Here is a 21,404-nt window from a genome sequence, read left to right as displayed (position 1 = left end):
ATTCACTCACTTCACGGGAGCAATGATGTGCGAAATCTGCAGCACGTCCTATGAAAAACAACCTCTCAAAAGCTCTCAGTAGATATAATCAGCCTCAATTTGCAGTTGAACACTTCCATCATTAGGAAAATGAGTAATCTCTCGCCATGTCTCCGTATCAGCAAAAGCCTGGGCTGATTTAGCGTGAGCCCGCCCTGACAGTTTGACTAACGGGGAGCATTATCTTTAATCAGAACTCTTTGTGTTACTTCCCCTGCCTCTACCATCTGCTGCGGCTCTTACATGTCTGTATGGAGGGTGTGCGCCGTGAGCATCTCCTGGTCTCTCTGACTCCTGCTGTACCAAGGTGGCTTCAGATGCACAACGGTGGATAAAACAGCTAAATCAGGAGGGAACTCTCTGAAACAGTCTCTTCAGTACCACAGAGTAGGAACATTTACATTCAGTCCTGCTCAAACATCACAGCGCCTGTATAAAAGCCTTTTTACTCACCCACCTAGTGTGCATCATTAAAGTCTGCCACTGATGTTGCATTCAGGATCTTGCATGCATGGCCAGCAAATACATTGGAAAATATATTGTGTAACTGTCTGGAGCACACCAGCATACATAATACAGCAGTTGTCATGTCTACATACACATAATACTGATATATTCATCAGTACAGTATGGAATCTGGAGTGTGCCAACTGATTAATTACAATAATGAATATACACACTTTTTTTCAAATATGATATAAAAGTAATTTACAAAAATATTCATCATTATTTTAGTCATTATTTAAAAAGACATTGATGAAGTACAATCAATAATTGGCACATTTAATAGACATTTTGTTCTTTTTTCTAACACTCAAAACAGCAGTGGGCAGATTGGAGCAAATATGATGTTATTTTTATAAAACAGTCACTATATCCTGACAGAGTGCATGACACAGGTAATCAGAAAAAAAATTCATGTGCCTCTGTCCTCCAGTGTCCTCCGGTGCTCCTAACGGCATCTGCTAGATTTCACAGATCAGTGGAAAACAGCCAATCAGAGCCGGGCTGGAACCTGCCGACTCTGAGCAGCTGTCAATCACTCGCAAACTCCGATCAAACGGTCAAACTAGGCAGCACTGATCAAATATGAATCAATATTCTGTTACTGTAATGCCTATTTCTCACGTAAAGTGTTTTCAGAAACATATTGTAGTGTACTGTTAAGCTGTTAAATGAGAAAAATTGTGACCCGGCCGCCATGTTGAGATCAGTTGAGGAAATACCAAGCACCGCCCACCAGCCGGAGCAAACTTTATCATTTTACAGCTAAACAGTACACTACAAGATGTTTCTGAAAACACTTTATGTGAGAAATAGGCATTACAGTAACAGAATATTGATTCATATTTGATCTGCCTAGTTTGACCAGAGTTTGCCAGTGATTGACAGCTGCCTCCGTTGAATGAACAGCCAATAGGAACGCTCTCTCTCTGAAATGACCTGTGATTGGTCAAAGTCTCCCATCACGGGCTAGATTTTTTAAAGCATGAAAACAGAGCCATGAGGAGGAGCAGAAGTCTAGTTTTCTCTCAGAACACTTGAATTACAATATGCTGAAAGGCTATTATGGAATTTTTGCCCAATGATGCCAAAAACATTCTGACTACTGAAGCTTTAAACTGATCACTTTGTAAATTATTATTACTAACAATTGTAATAATTCAATTGGCATTCTGCAGACTGCATAATTGTTTTAGTCTTGGTAAATCAGCAGCTTAGTTAAGAATCTCCGGACAGCATGGCAAGTGGTAGAAAAAGATTTTTCAGTGACTTGTGAAACCATTTTAATGCTAAACATGATGAAACATGATATGCACTTTGTTGGTCTGCAATAGGAGTCAATGCTCTCTGTACCGTCATCTTTTCCTATATATCACTTCCCATGACTTCGCTGTCATTTCTGTAAACAAACACACATCACTGCATCCCACGGAACTTCATGTTTTCTGCAACATGCAGATACCAAATGAATGGAATTTCTGAATGGTACACTAAAATGTCCAGATCAACTAAATTACAGAGGACATATTTAGCTGAGCTGATCATTTATCATGACTGAAACTATCAAATTGATTTGTTACAATGATTATTGGAGGAATGCATTAATGAGAATAAATGTTCAACGCCTCTGTACATATTGTGGGGCTGTGAACCAGTGGGTGCATTATGTCACCTTGGACACACAGGTCAGTGATCTGCATCACTGTCTCTGCTGATCTTATGATATTGTCCTATTTTGTCTCACTGTGTTCCGGTGAAGTTTGCATTTGTACACCGGCTACATTACTCATAGTTTATTCTTAACTGAGCTTCAGTTGTAGGATATTTCAGTTCCTACAACTGAACTGCAATGACTCATCACTGTCTGGATCTTCAGTGAAAGAATAATCCCTGATCTAAACTATGACGAATTGTCAATATTAAATGTACAAAAGAACTTACGCATTAAAGGAGATAACCAAACAATGTTCTAGTTACAGAGATGCAATTCACTTTCATCGGCTTCACTAAATACAGAAAAAAAAAATTCCACTTTATCGCGGTTTCCTAAATATATTTATTTATCACTGCTATACAGAGAAACCTGTGCGTGCTTGTAGCCGTTTTCATTTTGACTAATATCGCCACCATTAATACCACAACCTCAGCCGAGAGGCACTTCGCTTACAAGTTTCCAACTCCCACAAAACAATTGCAGCACGGCATGTGTTACACATGAAACAGAGAGACACATCATTATCACCCTAATGTTAGTATATCACAACTGTTAGTGTTAAAATCATATTTCACGACGCCTCCACAGGTCATACAGTATCCTTGGCTGGTTCAAATAAAGTGACCTTCAACTCCCACTTCACTTAGGAACAAAGTGTCCGAGGGTTATGAGCAAGTTCAAATCGTAGGACCATTTTTAAAGTGCATTAAACACATTTTCAAGGGTTGCACGCTATCAAACATTTGGCTGATATTCATAACTGTAATTTTGGCCAGTGCCATTTCATTGTAATTCTACTATGTGTGTCGTGTTTCCCACGAGGAGTTTACCTTTTAGTATATCACCTGTTAATCATGATTATTATTGTTTTTCTGCAGCAGGTGGGTCCCTAAAAACTAATGTCTCAAGAATTTTTGTAATATATTCAACAGTTTCTCTCGCCCCTTCATCATTTCACAGGACGTTTTCTCCAGATTTTCTATGGAGCTCAACGGTCAATCAGCGAGTCACCCGAGAATATTTTTATTTGACAGATGAAGCAATATTTTTATAATGACCTGTACATAAACGGTACTCGGGCGTTTTGCTTTAAAAAAAACATACGACACCTTGCTTATGTGGAATGAATATGATAATTGTTGCACTCATAAACTGCCTGAACTGTTTGCCTTAAGTGTTCATTTCTATGTGTACTATATATTGTGGTTAACACAGCCAGCAGTGAACTGGTTTCCTGTTAACAGAAAGATGAACACACTGGTATATCTGATAGTCTTTGTGTAATTCAATGAGACAGAATTGCATTTCGTCAATATTGCTTCAATATATATATACATATATATATATATATATATATACCTATACATATATGTATAGGTATATATATATTACATTATTATATATATATAGGTATATATATATATACCTATATATATACCTATATATATATATATATATATATATATATATACCTATACATATATGTATAGGTATATATATTACATTATTATATATATATATAGGTATATATATATATATATATATATATATATATATATATACCTATATATATATATAATAATGTAATAATATATATGGGGGGTGAACGGTGGTGCAGTGGTTAGCACTGTCGCCTCACAGCAAGAGGTTCCAATCCAGCTTGGGGCCCTTCTGTGTGGAATTTGCATGTTCTCCCTATGTCAGTGTGGGTTTTCTCCGGGTTCCTCCCTCAGTCCAAAGACATGCAGGTTAGGTTCATTATTGACTCTAAATTGCCCGTAGGTGTGAATGTGAGCATGAACGGTTGTCTGTATCTCTGTCAGCCCTGGAAGGGCCATTTTCAAAGGGGTCCCTTGACCTCTGACCTCAAGATATGTGAATGAAAATGGGTTATATGGGTACCCACGAGTCTCCCCTTTACAGACATGCCCAATTTATGATAATCATATGCAGTTTGGGACAAATCATAGTCAAGTAAGTATAACATATATAGTAGCTTATAGTTACATACTGTTAAAATAGATTATTTTCACTCCACAAATAGTCTACTTCCTTGTTGTGAGTGGCACCTATGGGTTTATCACAACCCCCGATGTGTAACAGACTTCAAAAATATAGTACACCATTTATGACAAAGCAAGACAATTTTCAGGTTTTATCAAAGTCCTTGCTTTACAAACATTAACATGCTGCCAGGAAGAAAATAGCCACCACCACCTAAGGTTCCGCCTGCTAGAACACATGTATAAATATCACCATCTATCTGCTGTGCTGGGGGAATAACACGTTCTCCTTCCTATTTCAAGATATTTCACATCTGATGGTTATTATGGTATTTACATAGGAGTCTACTAGTGTTGTAGTAATCCGCACTGAGTTTCCTGTCCTTCACCGTCTACTATCACGGTGCATCTAAAGCTGAAGCTGCTCAAACAGAGTAGCTCAGGGGGGCGTCTGAAAGGCGCGGTGCAGTGAGCAACTGTTTTGAGTGTAAAGCAGGGCGCCGGTCAAGAAGAGCAAGCGTGCTAAGTCCCTGGGTAAATAAATGATAAAAAAGAAACATAGATGGCTGTCAACTGCCTTTTTTTTGGCCACACAACACAACACCAAAGTAAGCATGTCACACTGAAACCTCAAACGTCAGCACTGGTATTCATATTTCTGAAATGAAAACTGTTTTTGCTTTTACTAAAATTACTTAAAAATTACTTTTGGTACCATTTTCACTTCTACATGTACTGTATGTCTTTGTATGCTGTTGAGGCCAAAAGGCATTTCTACTGACTGACATCACAACTGCAAAGCCCATTTGCTTCAGAAAGCCAATCTAATGACAGTCATATGACATGTAAGCTTCTAGCACATGTACGAGCTGGTAGCAGGATTCCTGTATATGATTTTGTGTTTGGATCTAATCAGCAGTGCAGAAACTAGATTTCTATTGAAGCAGAAAAAAGCTGATAGTGGGACAATCTAATGGTACACTTAGTCGGCGTGTTAGGCTCTTGATAAAGTAGTACACAGCAACACTTGGGCGGACATGAAACAAACCCTATCTGTGATCAGTGGCCATTTTATTCTGCTGTTATGATCAGAATAATGATCAAACTATATGTTGCAGATGCCAAATTAGCTATTTGATTATGGTCTGTCTCACTGGTGCAATGCTCCCCTGAGCTGTAATCTTTTATGATCTCTGTATCAGCAGAAGGGGTCGAAAATAAAAAACGGATTAATCCCGGGAGTTGTTTTGGTCAGCTGTTTACGATCCATGTTGTTGTGGTGTGACTCATTGTTTTATTTTAAGCACCATTAAATAAAACCATCCCTCCTGTGGTAGTGTACTTTGTGAGGGTTCAGCAAATAAGTAAAAACATTCTCACTGCTGGTCTGAATCACGACATAAAAATCAATGGGAATATATAGTTTCCTTCAGTATTTTAAGCTCAGCTGATTATTGAGGCTTGATGGGACCTCTGCCATAACACTTCCTGTAGGTACCATCCAAAGGAAGTCTGGCATCTGCTAGTGGTGCAATAATTAAGTTTTGGGCAGAAAACACACAGTTCATGGTAAAAGGACAGGATATTATGACAAAGGTTCAAACAAGGCCACCTTGGGATTTTTTACAATGAATGTGAAAACGGATGTACTTGAGGTTGGAGAAGAAAAAGATGAGAAAGTATAATTTTGTCACAAACAACTGTGACTTTTATGTTTCCAGCTTCTTAAATAGAGAGTATGCTGCTTTTTAGGTTTTGGTTGCACAAGACAAGGCCTCCGGGTAATCAGTATTTTCTGATGCGGAATAATCGATTGATCTGATTAAAAAGAGTTTTTTAACCTCAGTAAGGAACTAAATGAAGTTAAAAATAATCAACCGATTATCCAACAGTGAAAATGACTGCAGGTTGCAGCCTTATCTCAATCACAAGGGACCCGTTAGGCGAACATATCCAACAATGATAAACTAATCTGGCTTTTGATACTGCAGCCACATAAAGCCACCCCAGTTTCGTAGCTTCTGGGGGGAAAGGCCCGTTTGAGGGCCCACACAGATAAAGTGGAACAAGGAAAATGTCTGTGTGAGCGCTGGGTGTCTGTCAAAGCAGGAACTGGGAGGCGTTCTCCGTTGACCTCTGAGGGCAAGGACTTCCCAAAGCCCCTCTGCAAAACAACAGCAGGACCAGGCAGCTGACAGTGGGACACAGGCGGCTGCTGCTCTGCTATGCCTGCCTTGAGAACTCACCGACTCCCCCCCACCACCACCACCACCACCTCTCTCTTCCTCTCTCTTGGATGCACCATCCACCAGGGCGAGACGGTAAAGCCCTTCGAAAGTGGCAGCGGGAGAAAGCGGGAGCTATCACCTTGCCGATATGATCTGTCTGGAATGTGGCAATGCTTTACTGTATGTGAACAGACACGTTTGTGATGTCAGATACAACAACGGGCAGATGGGAGGGTTCAGCCAACAGCAGCTTGATCCCGACCTGAGAACAGGAATCAAATTGTTTACACTATGACACGTCGCATGTATGATTCATAATGTGCATGATTCATCCAGGACTTGTTATTATGCATATGTCAACATTGGCCGTCACAAAGAGGTAAGACTTTTCCTTTGTTTATCACAAGTCGAGAACTATTTTCTACATGTATTTTTAACAGTATTGATTTGACAGGTGAGAGGTTATCGCCTCAGCAGCAGCTGCAGATAAAAGATAGTTTGGGGGTAAATGTAGCAGACATGACGAAGCATTGTGTCTGACCACTGACTGATGAGTAAAGTAACCTCAACAGAACTCTGTAAGAGGCCCTGAGTAAGTGCTGGATTACTCAGTTGTTTTCATGTTTCTTCTGCTTATTCTGGACATTGTTCAACAAAAGCAACCAGGCCACTCCCACCTGCCCCTTCAAACCCAGCCCACCTCTGGAGCCTGGATCGGCCCCCGAGAGGAGATAAACTCCAACCCGAGTGATTCATTTAGCAGCGCTGCTGCTGACACATTAGGAGCGCGACTGTTTTCCTTGTGGAGATGCAGCGCGTGTGAAAAAGTGACTACACATGTCTGCAGCGCCGCTGTCACATGTCTGAGGGGGGGACACAAGAAAGTTTGTGCTCCTCATCATCATCATGTGTTTGTGCAGCAAAGAGTTGTTGTAGAAAGAGTGAGTCACCGCTGAGGAGTTGATAGCACTTATAAACAATTAGCAAACATTTAACCAGGACTAGTCATGCTTGTTACGGGGCATAAACATGTTGTCTCCTGTCTTTAACCCTCGCTGCATCCAGGCTTCAACTGCCACAAGTGTTTGGCTCCCTGACTTTGCATATGATTTGCATGCCAATCCTGTGGTGGTAGTACCAGTTTTTACACTCTCCTAACTCTGCACTGGATTCAACATGCTGTGTGCCACATTTTTAAGAAACCACCTGTGTTTAAGTTCACAGGACTTTTTTTTTTTTTTTTTTTTTTTTAAATACAATGAACAATCATTTCAACAACTAACTACTGATTAACAAACACAGGCCTCATCTGGTTTAGGGAGGACTTGGTGGTAGAAATGGGTGGAATATTGACAGGGGGAAGCGTTGTTAAGGATTAAAACACCGTTTCATTGTTGCAAATAATCTCCTAAAAAGAGGTACGAACTATAAGCGTTTAACGTGTCGGTTAGAGCTCCGTCTGAAACAATACATTCCTTACACCTCCTCTGCTCATTCCAATATCATGACCGATCAAACTTGCCACTGTGTTCCTTGAGAAACACAACACACCTTCAGGCTGGAATGTGTGCAACTATGTGAAAGTAGTATCTGAAAATATCCCTCTGCATTAGGACGTCAACTATGTCAGATGACAGCAATACTGGTGAGTAAATGGCTCCGATTGTCCATAGCCTGACTTTAAGTGGAAGGAATTTGAGATGGACAGATTATCGCATTCACAAGTCTGCCTGTTCTGGACACTCCATCTCATGACACTGTTTTCTGGCTCAAACTGTGTGTGTGTGTGTGTGTGTGTGTGTGTGTGTGTGTGTGTGTGTGTGTGTGTGTGTGTGTGTGTGTGTGTGTGTGCGTGTGCGTGCGTGTGCGTGTGCGTGTGTGCGTGTGTGCAGTTGTTTATAGGTTATTGCTGAGGGTGAGGAGCAGGGTGAGAAGGGCTGCTCTCCTGCCTGAGGAAGGCCATTATTTTAGCTCTATTATGCCTTGTGAGGGGTTCTTCCTCCTTGTTTATACAGCACTGCTATGAACCGAGCAAGTTTTTTCCTCTGTACCGTTGCAGCTGCCGTCCCATACGGACCACGGTGGTCTCTGTGTAAACATTAGCCAGCTTTAAGTGGAAGACAATGAGGAAATGACAGGACAATGGAGGGGGGGTCGCATTTGAAGACATTCAAGGATGGATTTCCAGATGAAACAGAGAGAGATGACATCATGGCAAAGTCAGCTAGTAGGAACATGGAGAGGCCTGGTAATGCAACACCATACATAAACAGTGGACAGCTGTATTTATAGGAGATTGTCTCATGGATCTATCTGCCTCCATAAATCCTATTATCTGATTTGTAGCCATTCGCCTGCCCCAGCACCCCAGCAAGAGACTATAGCAGCTTTGGCTTATAAAGCCTTATCAAGGCACTCAAGTGCTGTGCAGTTATCACTATTGTTGTGTGACATTAGTCGGCATGGCCAAGATGAAAACTGGCCACATCAATGCTTGATTAGACATTACCTCACCATGATCGGATAAAGCCAAATGGTGTGTCTAAAAAGCTGTTTAGTCCAAATTATAGACAGCTGTCGGGTATTACACAGGCTTACCTCCATGTTGTCATATGACCCCACAGTAAGGGTGGCAATGTGTCAAACCTGGCAACTGCAGTTTCATATGAAACATTTCTAATGGATTGAGAGTGAATTTCAGAATAATGTGTAGGTGATTAAACAGAGAGGAGAGGTCCAGGTGGTGTAGGGTGCACCTGCTACACTTTAAATGTCTCACACCACTTATCTGAGATGAACCAAACACAAAGGTCAGCAGTCTGACAGAGAGATGAAACCTGCACCAGTCATAATAAACACAGAGGAACTAGAAGCCAAATATCCACTCACATATCTTCTCAGTTTCTTCTCCGGCGGTGACTTCTTCAGCCAGCCCTGGAAGATGATCTCTCCTCCGCTCATGTTTAGTCAGTGTCTGCTGTTTCTTGTTGCTCTCCAACCTCCGTCTGTCACTTCTAGTACATGCCGGCTCCTGACGGCTCCTGAAGGCTCGTCCGTTCACAGTGCTGTCGGTGTGTGTCTCTCTCTGGTGCAGTCTGCTCCCTCCATCGGATAAGAAATCAGAGTAGTGCTGGTCGGAGATGTTGTCCCGGTGGTTCAGTGCGCAACAACCAGCGCGTAAAAGCCCAGTTGGGAAGCCCCCCCCCCAAAAAAGGCGCAACTCGACTGTTTGGTGAATTACGCACGGCCAGCTGACGAGGAGCCGTGGGGAAAGTGAAGTGATGCAGGGTTTACCAGGGTGAGGAAGTATCCGAGGGTGTCTGCAGTTTGTTTTCCCAACTCACACCACGCCCACCGAGCACAGAGAACACAGAGCACAGAGAGCACAGAGAGGGATGGGCTGCTGCTGGATGAAGAACAGGATGAAGGACTGATGGCCGCAAAGTAGCTCCAAACATCCACAAAACCGGTTGGAATAATAAGAGGAGCCGATCGATGTGGAACATTAACTATTTATCTACGTTCACACTGAACAGATATTTTAACGTATTTCTGTTTTAATTCAAATACGGAAACGCATCTGATTCCACATTATTACTTATCAAACGTGCGTTGTGCGCCTCAACAAGTGTAGTTAAGTGTGAATCATAGCTGAAAGATGGAGATTTATTTAAAGGTTTTCTGTGCTTTGGAAAACAAAAAAAGGTCAAATTTAAAGTCAATAGCTGACTGAGTAACAGATTGGATGGAATGGGAAAAAGCACCATCTAGTGGAGAGTTGAGATACTGAAAAACTACATTGTTATTAAATATGGTAGTCTGAGCAGGCAAAGTAGATATCATTTGAATAATAATAATAAGTGATGAAAAATAAACAGCGGATGAATTAAATATCTTATTATATAAAGTTGTAGAAAAATCATGCAAAACTGATGAGATTAAAATTCAATTCAATTAGTCATCTCAAATAGCCTATTGTTTTCATATTACAGGTGGAGATACATTTGAAAAAGATATAATAAGCACCAATAAACCAATACAAACTAAAGCTGTGTTGAATATCATATTTATTTGATGTTTGACAGACAGTATTACAAAATATCTACTGGGCTGGAACTGTGTTTTATAGAAGACAAGAATGGGAAAATCTTGGGAAAGGAATCACGTCTTTTATGTTGTCAACACCCAGAATGCATTGCAAATATCGCTCAAATCCCATTCCAAAACCACCATGAGGGACGGAGCCAAAACGCCTCATATCCAGATACCTGCGAATAAATACAAATGTCATTACAACTCTGTCGGTGTGTCAGGATATTTCTTTAAAAAAATTTTGTTAATGTAAACATGTTTTTTTTTTACCAGCTGTAGGTGTCTTCCAATCCAAGCCTGGAATAGTAGGATAGAGCCTTTGGTCAAAACACAAACTCAAGACCTACGATATATCCTGTCTAGCATCATTTTCATATATTATCAATCCATGTGCAAATAACAAAACTAACTTTCTTTGCAGACTTTCTCTTCTGTGCCTAACTGAGGGTTACAAACTCAGAACAGGGGCTGTACCAATTAGGGCTGGACATAATTAGCAATAGATAGATTCACCAGCACATCGAGCGGATGCTGCCTTTTTTAAAATAGCAGACAGTCTTCCACCACAGATGTGACAAAGGTTTCTTCTTGTTACTGCCAGCAAAACCACATCATCAAACCTACATCTTATTTCCTTTGTACTATATATTGTATTAAAGGGGACATATCATACTCATTTTTCAGGTTCATACTTGTATTTGGGGTTTCTACTAGAACATGTTTACATGCTTTAATGATGAAAAAACTGTATTTTTCTCATCCTGTCTGTCTGAATATACCTGTATTCACCCTCTGTCTGAAACATGGTGCATCTTTGTAAAGGTACTGTGCGTTCCAATACTCACACTACCATACTATTTAGAATGTCAGAAAAAGATTTAGTATGTCCCAGTACATAGTGTGTCAAATGCAGTATGCCAAAAATACCACGATGTCCATGTACTGTACATCTGGTCATATTTTGCAGTATGCAAGCCAGCGTGTTTTTCTGGCTATTCTGACCCACAATCCTCTGCATAGCAGATATACTGTATAAGCAAGAGGGTCAAAGTTCAAGGTGCAATGTTGTGATAAAGTAGTATGTCCCAATTGTACGCATACTGCATGCCACAGTACATACTTTGTAAGGTCAGCTGCAGTACGCACTAAAAGTAAAAAGAAAAAGTATGCGATTTTGAACGTAGCCTTAGTTCTCCAGCCGAGGGCGGTATATTCTAATGGGCTTGCATGTGACATTAGGAAGGGGAGCCAAATCTGAATGGCTTGTCCAGCCTGCTAATGTATATGCAACATAAATATCAAATGTATCTTAGTTTTCCTCCTACTCAATATGTGTGAGTTAAGGGGCTTAAAAACCTGCTAACCCTTCTGAAGAAGTTAGTCTGGATTTGAACAGCTGAAATCACTAACTTTCTGCACATGGTTGCCCTGTGAGGGGACCAGAACACCAAAAAAAAATGTCTGAGTTGCTGTGGAAGGTTGTATAGAAAAACTGCTTTTATTTTAAGCAGCCACTGCAGCACTTGTGAAATGTGCCAGCTAGCGCAGAGTGACTCGACTGGGATTATGCTTGATCTTAATTAACTAAAATGCAAACAAATTTTAAAGCAGCTAGGCAGATATTGACAACCGTAGTCTAAATATATTAGCACGGGCCTTTCCACTACCCCTGGAGTATGTGTTCTTACTCTTCCAGCCGAGCCCTCAGCAGATCCATCCTCTCCTCTCTCAGCGAGCCCCCACAGAGCTCTCCAACTCCTGGCACTAGGAGGTCCACTGCAGCTGCCTGCACACAAACGACAGTCGGCGTCAGCGTAGATATGCAAATTGCTGCGATAACCCAACTGACATTACAAGGAAAGGAATCGAGCGGTTAAATCATTGATTCACTCTGCATTTTTTAAACGGTGTAACGACGTCTTACCGTGTGCGCAGGATGATCCTGGTTGTCTCTTGCATAAAAAGGCTTCAGATCGTAAGGATAATCAGTGACAAAGACTGGAACGTTGCCGCAATGTTTCACCAGGTACTTCTCGTGTTCTGTCTGAAGGTCACAACCCCACTGTAGAAAAGAAGAGCTAAGGTCAATGTGGAGCTCTGTGGAGTGATAGTGATAGAGGTGGTTATCAAGTCTGCTCTGTCAAGGAGAAAACAAAACATCAGCACTTACGTCTGTTGGGAAGGCAAACTTCTGAGAGCTGCGGTTTAGGATGTCTATAGCTTCACTGTAGGTAATCCTAAAAGTAGATTTAGATAGTTTCATTCATTCATTCATTCAACATTTGACTTTATTCTTTAGCTTTTATAAGCCATGTTTAGACTTACGCAGGGAATCTCTTCTTCAGCATAGCCTCCACAGTGTCCTTAAAGTGTATGGATGCAATAGGAAAACCAATGTGAGTTGAAATAATAATGAAATTAGATGCAGTTGTGTCTGGTTGGTTAAAGGAAGGAACCAGGTTAAAGTTAAATAAGTGTCCTTCAGGACTCACCCTGTGTCCAGGAGTCACATGCTTGTGAAACAAATCCACGTCCTCGGCACAGTGAGCCAAGACATGCTCCGTGGCAGATCTGAACATGTCCTCCATGACCTGAGGAGCGAGGCCCAGTTTAATAATTAAAGCTTTTCTGGCCAACTGTGCATAAGGGCAACTTTAAAAGTCACATAAGGCAAGTGCAAAAAAAAAATTTGTACACTTCAGTACACAGAAATTGATGTGACATCAGTTCACTTCATCCAAGAGCCTCATGTTTAAAGAATCAGTCTGTGATGACTGCGTTTTATCAGACAACTTTAACACTACTCAGTCTCTCCTCTCCTTCTCTGGACAAAGTGATGCCCCCCACGAGTATGTAAAGCAACTTTGAGAGAAAATAAAGATGATAAAACTTCCTGTTCATGTACAGCACATATCAAATCTTTCAAAATCATTTTTATTTTTTAAATAGTATGCTAAAATTAATAGAAATCAATGGCTTTCTGAAAGGTAAGAAATCTATCTATTTTATACACAGAAATGTGTCGAGAGAAAAGCAGTTCAAGCTGCAGTTGGGAACTTTGAAAAAAATAATGTTCCTCTGTGTCCTCCTAATGCTCCTAATGGCATTTGCAAGATTCCACAGCGCCGGAGGAAAACAACCAATCACAGCCAAGCGGTCTCTACAACAGCTGTCAATCACTGCTCGCTAAACTCGCAAACTCAGATCAAACTTTCTCATTTTTTACAACTAAACAGTACACTAAAATATGTTTCTGAAAACATTTAAGGAGAGAAATAGTCATTACAGTAACAGAATATTGATTCATATTTGATCAGCGCTGCCTAGTTTGACCGTTTGATCCGAGTCTGCGAGTTTCGCAAGCAGTGATTGACAGCTGCTGTAGAGACTCTGCTTGGCTGTGAGTGATAGGGGCAGTGGTGGCCTAAAGGTTAGAGAACCGAGCTTGAGGGTCAGTTCAATCCCCCGGACCGGCTGGATAATTCTAAGTGGGGAAAGTGAAAATGCCCTTCGACTGAAGGTGTACCTAACCTCAACCGCTCCAGTGGAGCTGCTCAGTGGCCAGCAGATCAGACTGTGGTTGTATTGGGCAGCTTCCAGGTGTAAATGTGTGAATGTGATCAGGGTGTTCCTGAAAAAGAGAGCATATCCTCAGTGAACCTCCCCATGAATAAATAAAAGGTAAAAAAAAATTGGTTGTTTTCCTTCGGGGCATGTTGAAATTTTGCAAATGTCATTAGGAGCACTAGGAGGAGGGAGAGGAACATGATTTTTCTTCACAGATTATCTGTATGTCTTTCTACTGTCAGGATATAGTGACTGTTTTATAAAATAACTTTTTAACAAATTTGCTCAAAGTTACCGACTACAGCTTTAACAGGCTAGAACATGTTAACCAGTGTGCTACTTTGATCGCTATCACAGAACAATATTGTACGTATTTGAGGACAGTGACATAGTGTACCTTAGTGAGATCCTCTAAGGACTGTGTGAAGGAGACCTCGGCCTCCACCATGTAAAACTCAGCCAGGTGGCGTCTGCTTTGGGAGTTCTCTGCACGAAAGGTTGGCCCAAATGAATAGACTCTAGAAAACGCCCTGGAAGAGTGCATGTGACATGGCAAAATTAGAAATGTTCTTCAGTGTATGTCTGTCTTCTTACTTTCTGAGGCCGAACATATAAGTAGGATATGTGAATTTAAACAGAAATGTGTAGATGACTACGAGAAGATAAATTCATATAGTTTATCTTACCCTGACATCACTTCCAAATGAAGCTGACCGGACACAGTCAGGAAGGCAGGAACAGAGAAGAAAAACTTCTCATCTTCTTCATTCTCTGGGAGTGGTGGCTGTGGTAAAAGCAGAGGTTTGGAAGTTTCAAACAATGTCTTTAAAGCTGCAGTCTGGCGCTTTGAGCAAATATTATAAAACAATCACTATATCCTGACAGTAGAGCATGAGACAGATAATCTGTGAAAAGAAATCATGTTTCTCTACCGTGCTCCTAATGGCGTCTGCAAGTTTCCACTGAGCAGTCTCTGGAAAGCTGTCAATCACTCGCAAACTCCGATCAAACGGTCAAACTAGGCAGCGCTGATCAAATATCAATCAATATTCTGTTATTGTAATGCCTATTTCTCACCTCAAATGTTTTCAGAAACATCTTGTAGTGTACTGTTTAGCTGTAAAAAAAGTAAGAAAGTTTGTGACCCGGCCGCCATGTTGAGATCAGTTGTGCCAAAACCAAGCACCGCCCACCAGTCGGAGCAAACTTTCTCATTTTAAAGCTGAACAGTACACTACAAGATGTTTCTGAAAACATTTGAGGAGAGAAATAGGCATTACAGTAACAGAATATTAATTTATATTTGATCAGTGCTGCCTAGTTTTTTTTGTTTGTTTGTTTTTTGCAATTGTGACATATTTATAAACAAATAATGAAACAATAATAACAAAACATAATAGCTTAGTAGGACACAATTAAATAATAATGAAAAACTAATATATAAATACATGAGCACACAAAAAATAAAATAATAATAAATTAGAAATTTTTTTACATTAAGTGTAATAGCAAGTGATTGGATACATCCTTACATTCTAGATACATAATATACAAAGTTTCTATTTGATAGGTTTAACATATTAACGTAATAACCCATTTTTTCACATCTTAGTAAGACCTAATTACTGTACACCCTTTGTTCTGTACTTCTGTACCATTTTTCCCATCTTTCCTCAAAAACATGGACTCGATTCCTGATTCCCATAGTTGTTTTTTTCCATTGCGTATATTCATTGAGTCATCAACCTTAAACCGATTCCTTGTTATTTGCTTAATTATAGAAACTCTTATCATTATGAAAAGATGCAAATCTCTTTTTTTGAATCTCATCTGGTATTTCCCCCTAGTAATAAAATCACAGAATATTGATTTATATTTGATCAGCGCTGCCTAGTTTGACAGTTTGATCAGAGTTTTGTAAGTTTTACAAGCAGTGACAGACAGCTGCTGTAGAGACTCCTCTGCTCCGATTGGTTGTTTTCTTTGGTGCTGTGAAATCATGCAAATGCAAAGGAGGACACAGAGGAACATGAATTTTTTTTTCAGATTATTTATCTCATGCACTACTGTCAGGATATAGTGAGAGAGTTTTATAAAAATAACTTTTTATCATGTTTGCTCAAAGTTACCGACTTCAGCTTTAATCCTTCTGTTCTCAGACTGAGGTTTTAATTATTGGAGCAAAAGTCCAGAGAGAGAGATGCTTAAAATATCTGGCGCAAAACGCCAAGCCCCTTACAAAAAAATCTTGGCGTGCCTCTAGACACTGATTTGAATTTTGAGTCTCACATCAGTAATCTCACTAAAACTGCCTTTTACCACCTTAGAAATATTGTCAACCGTTTCTCTCCCAGGCAGATACTGAGAGACTTGTGCATGCTTTTATCACTAGCAGGCTCGATTACTGCAATGCTCTACTTTCTTGTCTACCTAACAAAGCTATAAATAAGCTACAGATCGTAGAGGATGCAGCAGCACGTGTACTACTGACCAAGACCAGAAGCAGAGCACACATCTCACCTGTCCTAAAGTCACTTCATTGGTAACCTGTCAGCTTTAGAATAGATTTTAACATCCTTTTTATTGGTGTTCAAATCACTCAATGGACGAGCGCCTGAATCCTTGTCAGACATGCTCTCAATGTCCGCTCCATCTAGATCACTCAGGTCCTCAGACACTGGTCTTTTGGTTGTTCCCTGGGTGAGGACAAAGACCTACGGGGAGGCGGCATTTAGTGTCTATGGTCCTCTGGAATAGCCTGCCAGAAGAGCTGAGGGCAGCACAATCTGTAAATACCTTAAAAAGAAATCTTAACACATATCTTTTTAGTTTAGCAATCTCTTATCCTCTATCTTTAACCAATTTAAAATATATATTTTTTTACTCTTTTTATCTACCTAAACTCACCCCCTTTTATGTTCATTGTGTTGGATTTTCATTGTATTGTATTGTTAGGCACCTTGTATTGCAATTTTGCACAAAAGGCGCTATATAAATAAGTAAAATTTAACCCTCTGAGACCCACAATAGACCTGTTTTTTGTCTTTTTTAGGGCGGTACAGGGGGTCTTTAGGGTGAGATAGCAGGTCAACAGTAGATGTCACATAGAAGTGGTGTACATAATCTGAAAGCTGGAAATCTGAAGATTAATTTGAGATGCTGCTCAGCACTGTGTGACAAGTTGTTCTAGTCATAAATTATAAATAAACATTAATTAATTACTTACTTAATTAATTAATTAATTATTAAGTGTATAAGGGGTTAGAACATTATGATAGAAGTAAGTGATGGCCATTCCCATGCTCTATTATGTTTCATAAGTTTTGGGTTGATACCATTTGTTACACAGATTTGGTGCTAAATTTAACCTTTTTTTTTACACTAGAGAATTGATAAAAAATGATCAACAATCCCTCCAAAAAAACACTTTAAGACACCAAGACCTTGAGGAACACCATAGTAAAAACCATATTGTGATTTTGGTTTCAAAAACTTTTGACATTTGGAGATTTCTGCAAGAATTGCGTTTTTCGGCGATTGGATGGCGAGCACTTCTGTTCTGTAAACTGCTCAGAAACCCCCTTATTGTCAATCTAGCTAGGAAAGCCATCCATCCCCTGAATGTTCCAGGTCTCTAGTTTGTGTTTGTAACGTTTCATGAGGCTGTTATTATCCTAGAGGTCACATTTATACTGCATGAAAACAACTGCATGGTTTTTGCCCCAAACTGCATGTTATTATCATAAAGTGGGCATGTCTGTAAATGGGAGACTCATTGGTACCCATAGAACCCATTTACATTCAATATCTTGAGGTCAGAGGTCAAGGGACCCCTTTGAAAATGGCCATGCCAGTTTTTCCTTGCTAAAATTTGGCCCAACTTTGGAGCGTTATTTAGCCTCCTTGCCAACATGGTAACATGACATGGTTGGTAGCAATGGATTCCTCAGGTTTTTCTAGTTTCATATGATATGAGAGATGTTCTAGATGACACTGAGAGCACCCAGGGGAATGTTCTGAGTATATGGCTACATTTTCTGTTTCACAAATGAGAACACTGCTGTAGAATAAAGCTCATTTGGGTATAAAAAAAGAAAACAAACATCCTGTGGGTCCACAAAATCAGTATCATCACATAGACTTTATACTTGATGACATCACAAGTTTGAGACTTACTCCTCTGATTTCTGGCTTTGAGATAGAGCAGCTTGCATTTACAAATACTGATTGAACTTTCTGAGGCCATAGAAATAACATACTGGAATTCTTAATTTAGGTGGTATTCCCCTTTAAGTTTAAGTTGACATCAGAGATTTGATTGACAATTAAACGCTGGAGGTGACACCAAATGTAAACCACCTATTTACAGGACTCACAGAAAGCTAAAATACTGTTAACTTTAAGAACATGTCTAAACACATCTGTACTCACCTCAACCTGAAAGAGCTCCCCTGCCCCTTCACAGTCATTTGAGGTGATGACTGGAGTGTGAATCTGCACAAAGCCATTCTCCTGAAAAAAATTATATAAATAAATACAAAAAGTCTTGCTCTGCATTCTATTATAAACCCCTCCACTGATGTTCTCACCTTGAAATATGAGTGAACTGCTGAAGTGGCCTCACTTCGTATTCTCAGCAGGGAGCTGAAGGCATTTGTTCTGCACCTGAGATGAGGAAACTGGCGAATATACTCGAGGCCGTGTCTCTCTTTGATTTTGAAAGGGAAATCCTGAAACCAAAAGACAAAGCGACAATATTAAATTACATTTCCTGTACAATGACCACATACAAAGTTATAACATGAGGCATAGCTAGCAAGGTGAAGCAGCAAAATGTGTGTCGGATGCTTGAGGAGACTATTTTCTTACCACAGGGTTACATTCTCCAACTACATGGATTTGGTCTGCTTCCAGCTCAACTGGCTGTTTTTGGTGTGGACTTTTCCTAAGAGTACCTGTGACTTCTACAGCACTACCAAATGTGAGCAACCTTAAATTGAGGGAAAAAAGGGAAAGAGTGGAAGACAGTCAGTGTATTTTGAGTATGTGTACCCTTCATACCTAAAACTGATCTGTCAAGGATTATGTACAGGAAATAAAACTGAAGTGCTTACAGATCATTCAGCTCTGAACTGGCGACAACCTGCAATGACTGCAAAGAGCTCCCATCATTCACGTGGAGAAAGAGATTTGCCTTCTGAGGTCTGACAGAGCGAACCCATCCCTACAACAGAAAAACAAATCAAACTGCACTTAGCTGTTCTTTCTGGTAACACAGAAATATCTTCTTTTTGCACACACAAAAATACTTCATAAAATCCAGGTAATGAAGAAAATAAGAAATGTGATAGGAGAGGTCAAGAAGCCACAGGTTTATACAACGGACTTAAAGCTGCAGTGGGTAGAATTGGAACAAATAATGTAGCCATGTTGAGATCAGCTGAGGGAATACCAAGCACCGCCCACCAGCCAGAGCAAACTTTCTCATTTTACAGCTAAACAGTACACTACCAGATGTTTCTGAAAATATCTAAGGAGAGAAATAGGCATTACAGTAACAGAATATTGATTCATATTTGATCAGCGCTGCCTAGTTTGACCGTTTGATCGGAGTTCGCGAGTGCCTCCGTTGAATGAACAGCCAATAGGAACTCTCTCTCTCTTTCTCTCTCTCTCTCTCTGAAATGACCTGTGATTGGCCAAAGTCTCCCGTCACTAGAGGGCTAGATTTGTTCAAAGCCTGAAAACAGAGTCAGAAGTCTAGTTTTCTCTCAGAACACTTGAATTACAATATGCTGAAAGGTTATTATGGGATTTTTGCCCAATGATGCCAAAAACATTCTGCCTACTGCAGGTTTAAGGAGAATAAACACTAACAACAAGGGGGAAAAAATAAGAAAGAAAACTAAGCTTAACATAATTTAGTAAAACAACAAAAAATAAATGATAATGAGAAGCAAACAAAATGGGCAGAAACACTAACCAATCAGTAGACAACAATCTAATAAAAACAAATTAATACATGAAAAACAATATATATATATATATATGTGTGTGTGTGTGATGATAATTTCCTTTAAATATTTTCTAAGGATTTGCATGTAATGTTGATAAATGTTGGTAGTTTAATAATTTCTTTCCTCATTCTTTCTCAATAAAATGTCAACTGAATGCATACTGAACACTGTCACTGTGGGGTATTAACATGCATCATACACTGTCACTGTGGGGTATTAACATGCATCATGCATCTGGAAAGCAAAGTGTGAGAACTTTGGCAGGCTCCAACATTGTCCTGTTTCAGGGTGCATAAGGCTCTAGTAGGGTTACAGAGAACAGACCTTTAGGATTTAGGATTGTTTAGCACATCCCTATGTAAAGTGTATACACGTGCACGGTTTAGTACAGCTGCGTGTATCCCTGGTCTAGTAGCAGATGATAGAAAGAATCCAGGCAAATATAAGCTTGTTAATTCGTTTGCAAGAATTATCTTGCGGTAATTTATTCTAAAAAAACAAATGTAACTAAAGATACTAGACAGCGTTAAGATGTAATATAAGGTAGATAAGTGATTTATTCTCACATGAACATACAGTAAGGTTAGTCCTGATGAGCTGCATGTTACTGGAGGACAGTTGTCAGCACACATGACCACATATCAACAGAACATATCGAGTGATAAACGGAGGTGTGAATGTTACCTTTACTTTGACATTTTCTCCTAGTTTAGCAGCTGAAAGTGCTTCAGATACTCGTAGTGTCGCTGGTGTCCTCCTGCAGTAATGTCTAACACTAACTAATACTCCCCGAGATACTGAAGAGGTTGTTGCTGCAACAGAAAGCGTTTTAGCTGCAGCCTGAAACATCGTGACACACGCTGCATTTAGTGACACAAAACCCGCTAAAAGCTCAACATGTCGCGACCAGTTAGAGATACAATAAGCGACATATTCAACGGGATCTTTAACGTTTCGCTTTGAGTTGTATCTTTGCTTGACTTTCACGTTGGGTCTGACAGTAACACTTCCTGTTTGGGTCTTTCACCATTCGTCCAATTCAGTCACGTGGATAACGATAACCCAATCAGATGTCGTCATCTTACAGCAGTCTTTTTATTTCTCTAGGGAGTTGTAGTTTCCATATAAGAGCCTAAATACACATTTAGACTGACATTATTATTTCAATTGTTTTATTTCAATTGTTTTATGAATGTTTTATGAGATGTTATGCTATTGTTGATACTATGGATGAATATTT

At 39.9% G+C, this 21,404-nt stretch overlaps 2 protein-coding genes across 2 annotated transcripts in view; both read right to left on the bottom strand.

Moving 5' to 3' along the window:
- gab2 (GRB2-associated binding protein 2) overlaps nt 1–10,032 on the bottom strand; it is a 46,963-nt gene extending 36,931 nt beyond the window's left edge. Inside the window, exon 1 of the mRNA XM_074640441.1 lies at nt 9,378–10,032. Within this exon, the coding sequence (XP_074496542.1) occupies nt 9,378–9,449 (72 nt within the window). The 5' untranslated portion in view covers nt 9,450–10,032. The remainder of the gene's footprint in view (nt 1–9,377) is intronic.
- Nucleotides 10,033–10,537: 505 nt separating this feature from the next.
- nars2 (asparaginyl-tRNA synthetase 2, mitochondrial) lies at nt 10,538–21,195 on the bottom strand. The gene is made up of 14 exons (XM_074640453.1): nt 20,849–21,195; nt 19,262–19,371; nt 19,017–19,137; nt 18,737–18,877; nt 18,579–18,659; nt 14,834–14,931; nt 14,545–14,677; nt 13,073–13,171; nt 12,906–12,943; nt 12,751–12,817; nt 12,505–12,642; nt 12,269–12,366; nt 10,851–10,877; nt 10,538–10,756 (listed from the first exon to the last, which is right to left on the bottom strand). The coding sequence occupies exons 1-14, from the start codon at nt 21,011–21,013 to the stop codon at nt 10,612–10,614; spliced, it is 1,461 nt and encodes a 486-aa protein (XP_074496554.1). The 5' UTR covers nt 21,014–21,195; the 3' UTR covers nt 10,538–10,611.
- Nucleotides 21,196–21,404: the final 209 nt, after the last annotated feature.

The sequence above is a fragment of the Sebastes fasciatus genome, chromosome 7 (genome assembly GCF_043250625.1).
Source record: "Sebastes fasciatus isolate fSebFas1 chromosome 7, fSebFas1.pri, whole genome shotgun sequence".
NCBI classification, from domain to species: Eukaryota; Metazoa; Chordata; class Actinopteri; order Perciformes; family Sebastidae; genus Sebastes; species Sebastes fasciatus.
This window is presented reverse-complemented; position numbering and strand designations above follow the sequence as displayed.